General features: G+C 55.1%; 1 protein-coding gene across 1 annotated transcript; it reads left to right on the forward strand.

Annotated features, from left to right (window-relative positions):
• The first annotated feature begins 224 nt into the window (after positions 1-224).
• Positions 225-4,819, forward strand: LOC139691383 (uncharacterized). Its single transcript, XM_071589183.1, has 3 exons — positions 225-976; positions 4,105-4,321; positions 4,577-4,819. The coding sequence occupies exons 1-3, from the start codon at positions 225-227 to the stop codon at positions 4,817-4,819; spliced, it is 1,212 nt and encodes a 403-aa protein (XP_071445284.1).
• The last annotated feature ends 6,346 nt before the right edge of the window (positions 4,820-11,165 follow it).

An 11,165-nucleotide genomic window follows, 5' to 3' on the forward strand; every position in this document is an offset into this window, starting at 1 on the left:
TCTTCTTCCTTGAGATTATTTATTGCACTTAGTAGCTGCAATAAACAGTACTACCTGATATTACTGCATTATTTCTACCTAACCGCGCGTAACCCTGCTTTTGGTGACCCCGACGTGATCTTTTTCGGCGTTTTAGGCACCACGTGTTCAGGTGACCGGAAGCATTAGTGCTGTAGTATATACTATTTTTTGTTTGACTCGTTGAAAGCTAAACGCGGTTGAAAATGTCCAGCGAGGAAACCAAAGCACAGTTCGCGAGAACAAGCATCCGCATTCCCCCGTTTTGGCCCGAAGATCCGGCAGTTTGGTTCGCACAGGTGGAGGGGTTATTCCGCCTAAACGGCATTACAGAGGACGCCACTATGTATTATTTAGTGATGTCCCAACTGTCGCAGAAGCACGCGGCCGAGGTGAGCGACACCATTATTTCTCCTCCGGCGGACGGAAAATACTCCCGTCTAAAAGAGGAACTGATTCTGAGGCTGACGGCGTCCGAGGAGCAGCGCATCCGCCAGCTCCTCGAACATGAGGAAATAGGCGACCACAAGCCGTCGCAGTTATTACGGCACCTCCGTACCCTCGTCGGACCTACCGTTCCGGATACTTTTTTACGAACGCTGTGGCTGAATCGCCTGCTGGCCACCACGCGCGCCATTGTGACCGTCCAAGATGGCGGCGATTTGGACGGATTCGCCCTTTTGGCGGATCGCGTCCACGAGGTAGCGCCCAAGCCTCAGGTATCGAGCGCGTCTACCAGCGACGTCATGCTGCATAGGGTTGACAAGTTGACCCGCCAGGTGGCGGCATTAGCGGCCCAGGTGAGCCAGATCTCCGCGACTGTGGTTGCACAGGTCAGCAATTCCTCCACGATTCGTGCACGCTCGCGGTCCCACGGCCACGCACGAAGCAGTTCCCGCCGTCGCTCTCAATCCCGGAACGCTGTGCGACAGGAAGGAGCATACTGGTACCATACCAGGTGGGGGGACGCAGCCCGCCGGTGCATTTCCCCCTGCACCTTCACCCCGGAAAACCAGCAGGGCAGTCGGTAGACGCGGCAGCCGATCACCGCCCTCCTGTAGGCCGCCTGTTCATAATCGACTCCACCAGCAAGAGACGGTTTCTCGTGGACACCGGTTCCGATCTGTGCGTATACACTCGGACCTCAGTTCACGGCCAACGCGAGAAGTCATCATACCAACTGTATGCAGCAAATGACAGCGTCATCGAGACGTACGGATGCAAGGAGTTGCTCCTCAATTTCGGCTTCAGGAGGGATTTTCGATGGCGTTTTGTGGTAGCTGATGTGACAAACCCCATCATTGGCGTTGGTTTCCTTAGATTCTACGGCTTACTGGTCGACATGAAAAATCAGCGCCTCATAGATGGCATCACAACCGTGAAAGTGAGCGGAATCGCTGTGCGCGAACCTTTCCCACAAATAAAAGCGCTAAAAAGTGACATGATGTGTCATCACATCCTCGCGATTTCCCAGAAATCACGCGGCCTGCCGGCTCACCCGAGGTCCCCCTCCACTTAACGGTCCATCACATCCGCACCACCCCAGGCCCACCGGTTTCCAGCAGACCCAGGAGATTGGCCCCCGATAAACTTCGTATAGCTAAAAACGAATTCAGTGCCATGCTACGCGCTGGGACTGCGCGCCCATCCGAGAGTTTTGGTCTTCTCCCCTGCACCTCGTACCAAAGAAGGGAGACGAGTGGCGCCCCTGTGGCGATTATCGGGCGCTTAATGCGAGGACCGTCCCGGATCAGTACCCGATGCCGCACATCGAGGATCTTGCCCACAACCTCCTCGGTAAGACAGTGTTCTCCTAAGTGGACCTATTGCGGGCATATAATCAAATTCCCATCTACCCGGAGGACATTGGGAAGACAGCCATAACGCCACCGTTTGGCCTGTATTAATTTACATGCATGACGTTCGGGTTGCGAAGCGCGGCCCAGAAATGCCAACGTTTCTTGGACGAGGTCCTACGGGGACTGGATTTTTGTTTCGCGTACATCGACGACATCCTGGTGGCGTCCACTTCCGAGGAGGAACACACGACCCATCTCACCCAGTTTTCCGAACATTTAAAAAAAAATTGGTGTGATTTTAAACCTCGAAGTGCCTGTTTCTCCAGCCGGAAGTTATTTTTTAAAGATATTCTGTTTCTGGGAAAGGCACTAGGCCGCTCCCAGAAAGAGTAGAGACCGTTAAGAGTTTCCCTTTACCGCAAACGGTGAAAGGCCTCAGACATTTTTTGGGCCTAATAAAATTTTACCGTGGTTTCCTGCCCGGCGCCGCCACACTCAAGGCGCCATTGAGTGATCTTTTGAAGGGAAATGTTAAGGGCAAAGACCGCGTACCTTGGTGTGTTACTTCCAAGGAAGCTTTCGAGGCGTGCAAGGAGAGCAGTGCACAGGCTACTACTACTACTACTCCTCGCTCATCCAAATGTCAACCTACCTCTGGCAGTGTTTACCGACGCTTCGGAGTTCGCCCTTGGCGCGGCTCTCCAACAGAAGACGACAGAAGGATGGCAGCCTCTAGGATTTTTCTCGCGCAAGTTCGCACACCATAAACCCCTCGTTTTTGCCATTCGCCAGAAACTTGGTAAATGTGTGACGTCGTGCTTGGCGCAGCGTCACTTGCCCAGTTCGCATACGTGCGCCCATCTCGCGAGCCGTAGAACCGCGTGGCGCTATCTGTTGGCGCCGACAGCGTATGAACCAAAAAAAAGAAGGCCAAGCACGCCGTGCGCAGGGAGTGCCGGCCAACACGTGTTCAGCGGGGAGTCCGTTGTGAGACGTCCGATACGAAACATCGCCTTCTATCATCGTCGAGCCACCGACAGCCTGTGGACACCGGTTGTGCGCGTGCCAGCGACCCTCCATCCCGACGCAAGCAACCGACCTCGCAGTGGGCCCTCGCAGGCTCCGACCGGAACATCGGTGAGCCAGCAGCCGCCGTGCCTACAGCGGCCCGAGATGCGACAGCGAGGCGGCCATCTTCGGCTGCAGCCGAGCTCGGCCACCCAACACCTTAGCCCAGCAGGCGTCGGCGCCGCGCGTCCGGGTCGCTTGGGAGCGCCCACCCCTTTTTTTTACTGAGGAATGCGACAGGTTGGTTCGGTGCGCGACGCGATCATGTGTTTTTCGGAGTCGGTTCGAGGTGCGCGGCGTGGCTTCCGCGGCATGCGAAGTGTGTAGCGTCGAGTGGGCCAAGCGTGTGAGCAGAGAGAGAAGTGTGGGCCAGCGGGCCAGAGAGAGTTGAGTGTGAGAGAGAGACAGAGAGAATGGGCGTGCGCGGATGGCATCGAAGGGATGTACACCTTTCTTGTGATAATAAATACAGTTCTTGTTAAATTTAATCTGCGGAGTCCATTTTTATGCGCCTCCTTGCATTCTTCGCGATTTTAGCTGAAGAGCCGCTGCCCACCCCGGGGCACATAAAAGGTGAGCGAGCCCTCCTCTGGGACGAGGAGTGTTATGGGCCAGGTAAGAGCCGAGCGACGTGACTCTGCGACTAGCCATGCGGCTAGCCTGGCGCCCTTACAACAAGTAGAGTCGCGGCCTTCCCTTGTCTCGCGATATCGGGGAATATTTGTCTAAATTAAATATCGCGTCACAAGTGCTCCCCAAGACAGTTCCGCTATTTAAGTTACATTAGCCAGTACACGGTGGACATACAGTACGTCGCAGGAAAGGAGAAAGTGGTCGCAGACATTCTCGCGTGTTGAAGGAGCTTCCCCGGCGGTGCCCCACGATGTCCTCGCGCAGGCACAGAAGGTGAAAAAGAACTTGCCGCACTCATCCGCACGGATTCATCCTCCCTCGCGCTCCGAAAGGTCAGCCTCCCCGACAGTGACGTTTCCCTGAACTGTGATTTTTCCACCCCAACGGCTCGACCTTTTGTCCCAACTGCATTACGGCGGAAAGTTTTCCGTTCGCTCCACAGCCTATCCCACCCTGGCTGCAAGGCATCTGCGCGGCTCATGGCGGAGCGTTTTGTTTGGCCGTCAGTCAAAAAAGACTCAAGAGTGGGCACGAACATGTTTATCGTGCCAACGTTCAAAAGTTTCAAGACATGTTTGTGATTCAGGCAAACGTGGAGATCGGTGTCCAGCAGCAGCCACCAATGCCATTTACAAGGTCCAAGGGACCCAGATCTGAAGACCTACAAATACGAGGAACAAGTCCTCAGTCGGCAACATGAATTAGAAATTTTCTCCGAGGAAGAAGAAATGGCGTCCGCCAATTCACTTGAGGAGCAGATTCAGGCCCTGGCTAGCCAAATGACCCTGCTGACTCAGACCATGGCAAACACAACAAGCAATTCCAGCGTCACAACAGCAACCCGCCATCCCTACATTCGCCGCCCTTCGACCTGTAACCGCACCAGGACTGTACACGCCCGGGCACGCAGAGGTACTCCAGCTCCTAACCCTGCTAAAACAAAACATTAACTCCATACGCCTCAAGCCAAGAGACGTACACGAAATTGAATTCGTCCTACACGTCGGCGCGGAGTTCGAGCAGCTGTCTGCACCACTACAAAACATTTTATATAACAGGGCAAGGCTACTATTAACAGTGGCTACCTACGGTTGGCCCGAAGCACTGAGAATGACGCCGTCAGTACCTGCCGAAATCCTCCGGCTACCACCAGGGTTCCAGCCGCAGCAGCCTCCACAACGGATCCTTCAACCAGCTCCGCCGGAACCACCGCAGCCCTTGGAACATTTCACAATCATTCCCGATACCACAGTTATCAATTAACGCTAGTGAAGCCTTTGCGGCTTTGCGACTGGAAATGACTTTTGATCTACTTCGAAACTTCAACTTGTTCAATGTATGTGTAAATGTTAAACTGATAACTCTACAGCTGTTTACTCCCTCAAAAAGGGCAGAGGTGTAATATTTGCTCTAAACCCTGTATTAATTACCATGTACATGAACTTATTAATAAAAGAACAACAGTCACACGCAGTGACCTGGTCACTTATCTCCATGCACGCCAATCTGGCCGATGCGCCCTCCCGGGCCGTGCCGCCAACACTTTAATATGCACATTATCGCCACCTTGGGCCAAGATATGTAAGCGCGGGCGGATACGGACTCGGGGTCGGTTATTCAGCTCAAAGATTCAGGCAAACACATGGAGATCGGTGGCCAGCAGCAGACCTGGTACATTTAGACCAGGTAGGTCCACTACCCTTTTCCAGAGGTTTCCGATACTGTGTGACGTTGATCGATCGTTCCACGAGATGGCCGGAGGCCATCCCGATCGAGGATACAACAGCCGAGGCTGTGGCGCGAGTCTTTTTCCGCGAGTGGATCTCGCGATTTCGTACCCCCGAGCGCATCACTACAGACCAGGGCCGCCAATAAGAGTGTCAGCTTTTTAGAAAGTTGGCAGACCTCTCTGGTGCCACTCACCTAAGAACGACGGCCTATCACCCAGCCTCCAACGGTCTAGTTGAGCGCCTCCACCGCCAAATGAAGGCCGCAATTCGGTGTCACGAGAGAGGATTGGGTGGACGTACTGCCGGCCATACTTATGGGTCTCCGTTCAGCTTTGAAGGAGGACCTAAAGAGACCGAAGCTGAGTTGATGTACGGAGATACGCTGCGACACCCGGGTGAATTCCTTTCCCCACCGCAGGACTTCAGTACGAGTGACCAAACTAGTTAAGTGGTGCAGCTGAAGAAACATGGCAAGATTAAGCCCTTGTAGCGGCCGCTTCCGAATGGAACCAGTCTGCTACCGGCGACTCCCACCGGAAGCGCGCCGTCATCTGTCGACGGTGGTGACGCGGAAGGTCACCAGGGTCCGCCACCACGACACAAGTGAGAGGGCCCCGAAGAGAGGGCCCAAAAAAAGTCTTCCGAGAGCCGTCGACGAGTACGCTTCACCTCGTCCGCGCTCCCTCGCTTCGCACCGCTGTTCCATTTTGTACCGCGCGAAAATAAAGTTGTCGTTACCTCATTGAGGGCGTATTTATTTCGGACTGACCACCCTACTCGCCATAGTGGTGACCCCGACGTGATCCTTAAAGGAGAATCGTTAATTTTATAGAGTTCGCGCGGTTTTCGCCACGTGGTCCGTCCCCTACCAGGCTGCCGTAATGGAGGGCTCAAACGTTAGCCGCGTGACCATCAGGATCCCTCCGTTTTGGCCTGACAGGCCCGCGCTGTGGTTCGCACAAGTAGAGGTGCAATTTTCTTTAGCGGGAATAACCAACGAGGTTACAAAGTTCTCGCACGTGGTCGCGCAGTTGGACAGTAGCCACGCGCAAGAGGTGGAGGACGTGATAATTAATCCCCCTGCCGAAAACCCGTTTCAACGGATCAAGGAGGAGTTAATCCAGCAGCTGTCCGTCTCCCAGGAGCAGCGGATACGCCAACTCCTAGAGCACGAGGAGTTGGGCGACCGGAAGCCGTCTCAGTTCCTACGCCATCTTCGCACGCAGGCCGGCGTCTCCGTGCCGGACGGGTTCTTGCGGACGCTCTGGCTGAATCGCCTGCCATCCTACGTGCAGTCGATCCTAGTCACGCAGGATTCGGTGGAGCTAGGAGAGCTGGCGAAACTGGCCGACAAGATCCACGAGGTAACCCCAAGGCATCAAGTCGCCAGCACTTCTTCCCGCCATGAAATGGACGAGTTGCGGAAGGACATCGCGGAGTTAACCCGTCAAGTCGCCGCGCTGACTGCCTTTCGCCCGAATCCCCGCGGCCGTCCACGCTCGAAAAGCCGACGTGGTGCCCGTAGCCCTTCAGAACCCCCCCGATTCCCGCCTGTGCTGGTACCACGCTACGTTTGGTGCCCGCGCTCGCAAGTGCCGTTCCCCATGTGAACACGAGGCGGAAAACCGCGTGGGCAGCGACTAATGGCGGCCGACGACCGCTGCCCCAACCCGCGCCGCTTGCACGTAATGGACGCGACGTCAAAGGTAAACTTTTTAATTGATACCGGATCCGACCTGTGTGTGTACCCGAAATGTCTCGTTAGGGGTCGGCGTGCGCCGAATTCCTATGAACTCTTTGCGGCAAACGGAACGGTTATCGCGACGTACGGATTCATTGACTTAATTTTAAATTTGGGCCTTCGACGCGAATTTCCTTGGCGGTTTGTCATCGCTGACGACGACAAACCTATCATCGGGGTAGATTTTTTGTCCCACTACAACCTGTTGGTGGATATTAGAAATCGCCGAATTTTCGACGCGACCACTTCGCTGACAATCAGCGGCCGCGAGGTGAAATCCGCGGCCCCGCAGGTGAAAACAGTGGTGAACAATTCCCCTTTTCACGCCGTTCTGAGTGAATTTCCCGAGATTACTCGCCCAGCCGGGACACCGAGGGAAACGCGCCACTCCACGGTGCACCATATTCGTACGACAACGGGACCCCCTTCGTCCTGTAAACCGCGTCGCTTAGCGCCGGACAAGCTTGCCATCGCGAAGCGCGAATTTGAAGCGATGCTTCGCAACGGCACCGCCCGACAGCTCACCCCTCCATCTCGTGCCGAAAAAAGACGATGAGTGGCGCCCGTGTGGGGATTACCGCGGGCTTAATGCACGTACGATACCGGACAGATATCCGGTACCGCATATCGCGGACTTTGCCGGTAATCTCGCTGGGAAGGCAATTTTTTCACGCATAGACCTGGTACGGGCATATCATCAGATCCCCGTGAACCCCGAAGACATTCCCAAAACTGCGATAACAACGCCGTTTGGTCTCTTCGAGTTTCCCTTCATGGCTTTCGGCCTGAGAAACGCCGCTCAGACCTTCCAGCGATTCATCGACGAAGTGATTAGGGGGCTCGACCATTCACATGCTTATTTGGACGACATTTTGGTTGCCTCGGTGGACGCTGATGAACACAGGCGCCATCTTAGGGAGTTGTTTTCGCGGTTGCAGGAGTATGGTGTGCTTGTGAACCCCGCTAAATGCCTCTTGGGTGTGCAGACAGTCACATTCCTGGGGTATTGTGTCAGTGCGTCCGGCACCAAACCGACAGCAGAGAAGATCGACGCGGTGAAGTGTTTTCCCTTGCCCGCAAGCGTGAAGCAATTACGCCGATTTCTGGGCATGGTTAATTTTTACCGACGGTTCACCCACATGCCGCAGTTTTACAACAGCCGTTGAACGATGTGCTTCGCGGGGGTGTAAAAGGGAGTGATGTCGTGCAGTGGACCGACGAACTTCAGGGTGCTTTCCACTCATGCAAAGACGCCGTCGCTCAGGCGACAATGCTTGCGCACCCCGATCTAACCTTACCCTTAGCTCTCTTTACAGATGCTTCAGACGTATCAATAGGTGGAGCGCTTCACCAGCGCACGAGCGGCGGTTGGCAGCCCTTGGCGTTTTTCACCCGCAGACTCAAGGGAGCGCAGCAGAAGTACAGCCCTTACGACAGGGAACTGCTGGCGGTGTATGAAGCAATCAAGTACTTCCGCCACATGCTTGAGGGTCGGGACTTTGTCATCTTCACTGACCACAAACCCTTAACATACGCGTTCGCGCAGAAGCCGGAGAAGTGCTCCCCGCGGCAATTTAGGCACCTGGAGTTAATCGCACAATTTTCAACCGAAATTCTCCATATTTCCGGGAAGGACAATGTCGTCGCCGACGCCCTGTCGAGGGTGGAGGCAGTGTCCTCCGCTATCAATTTCGCGGCATTGTCCGAGTCGCAAAAAGAGGATGATGAACTCAAATTACTAATGAGGTCTGACGGTGTTTTGCCTGTGCAGCTTATTACAATTCCAGGGACGGACCTACGGCTGTACTGCGACAAAAGGGAGGACGTGCCACGACCATTCCTTACAGAGCCCTTCCGGAGACAGGCCTTTGAATCGCTGCATAACTTGGGCCACCCCGGTATCAGGGCGACGACGAAACTGGTCACCTCGAAATTTGTGTGGCCGTCTATTCGCAGAGACTGCCGGACATGGACGCGGAACTGCATCCCGTGCCAGCGGTCAAAGGTCACACGCCATGTGTCCGCTCCCATTGGCACCTTCCCATCCCCGGCCTCCAGGTTCGAGCACGTCCATTTGGACTTGGTTGGACCATTGCCATCATGCAGAGATTTCAGGTATTGCCTGACCTGCGTAGATCGGTTCACGCGCTGGCCGGAGGTCATTCCAGTTCACGACATTACAGCAGAGACGGTCGCACGAGCATTTGTGCAGGGTTGGCTCGCGAGATACGGCACTCCCCTACGCATAACGACGAACCAAGGACGGCAGTTTGAGAGTCAGTTGTTTCGACAACTGGCTCAGATGTCCGGTGCTCATCATTTCCGCACCAGCGCCTATCACCCCGCAGCGAACGGTATGGTGGAGAGGTTTCACCGTCAGCTCAAGGCTGCCCTCCGGTGTCACCTCACGAGAGATTGGGTAGATACACTTCCCTTCGTTCTCTTAGGCATCCGTTCGGCTTGGAAAGGACCTAGGAGCTACTCCAGCAGAACTCTTGTACGGAGAGACCGTACGACTCCACGGCGAATTTCTGTGTCCACCGACACAGCCGACCTGCGGAGATCCTTCGACCTACGCCCACGCCTCGAGGCAGAGGATGGCATCGTTATCTCCGAGACCGGCGTCGCGCCACGGGGACCGGAAGGTCTTTGTTTACAAGGACCTGGGTTCAACGAGCCACGTATTCATACGCAACGACCGCGTCAGGGGCCCGCTACACCCACCTTACGATGGGCCGTACGAGGTGATACAACGCAGCGAAAAACATTTCAAGTTGCGCATCAAGGGCAGAGAGACAACGGTGTCAATCGACCGCCTGAAACCGGCACACTCGATGTCTTCCCACGGCGAAAATGAATCACCACAGGGGCTACCACGAGAAATCACGGTCGAAGACGAGCCAGCACCCAGCGAACCTGCTCCTTCTGAGCCCCCCAGGGAGACCCGTTCCGGCCGCCGAGTCCACTTCCCGCAGCGTTTTAGGGAATATATTACCTAGAAAGCATTTCCCTTTTATTATAATTTTCTTCCTTTTGTCTCCACACATAGATGGACCAAAGGACTGCCAGGGGGGTGGTGTAGCGGCCGCTTCCGAATGGAACCAGTCTGCTACCGGCAACTCCCACCGGAAGCGCGCCGTCATCTGTCGACGGTGGTGACGCGGAAGGTCACCAGGGTCCGCCACCACAACACAAGTGAGAGGGCCCCGAAGAGAGGGCCCCAAAAAAGTCTTCCGAGAGCCGTCGACGAGTACGCTTCTCCTCGTCCGCGCTCCCTCACTTCGCACCGCTGTTCCATTTTGTACCGCGCGAAAATAAAATTGTCGTTACCTCATTGAGGGCGTATTTATTTCGGACTGACCACCCTACTCGCCATACCCTCAAGCCGTTACACGACACGGCGTTCGGCCAACTTTCGTTTTTAAATCATTGAAGTCCTCATCACGTTTTCGTGAGGGTTGACTGAGCCCGCGGCGCCTTGCAGCCGCCATACGAGGGACCCTCTGAGGTACTTCAAAGGGAGAGCAAGTTTTATTTGCTTCGCATCCGAGGCCGAGAAAGGCGAGTATCCATAGACCGCCTGAAAACCGGCCTTCATCATCGCCTGTGAGATTCCACACGGAGCAGTGGGATCACCATCCCCCAACCAGTTATCACCGACAACGGCTACACCTGTAGTGGCATGGAGAGCTCCTTTGGCGAACCAGACAGCCCCCCAGACAACGCCGACACCCCAGGCTCCTGTTCGCCCAGCTGAGGGGCGAGCAACCCGTTCCGGAAGGAGTCTGGTTCCCAGCGCATCTGAGAGACTTTTCAACGTAGAGTTGTCCCCACCGCTACGGACCCATTTGCCCATTATGTTTTTTCCCCCTTTCGTTTCCTTCTCCTTTGTTCCAGGGTAACCACTGTCACTGGTGAGGGGGTGCTGTAGCGACAGACGATGCGCTCGCGCCTCGACTCTCACTTGTCCACAATTGCCCTGGAGGGCCGAGCGGCAATGACCAGAATGGCCTGGCGGCAATTACCCGGACAAGTAGTGTGCGCGCGTCCACCGGAGTGTCTACATCGAGTTCGTCCGTCGCTTTATCGAGGACCTTTCTTATTGTACTTGCACTTAGTCGCCACAATAAACAGTACTACCTTATATTACTGCATTATTCCTACCTAACCGCGTGT

Source organism: Hetaerina americana, unplaced genomic scaffold (genome assembly GCF_022747635.1).
Source record: "Hetaerina americana unplaced genomic scaffold, ioHetAmer1.1.p SCAF_33, whole genome shotgun sequence".
NCBI lineage: Eukaryota > Metazoa > Arthropoda > Insecta > Odonata > Calopterygidae > Hetaerina > Hetaerina americana.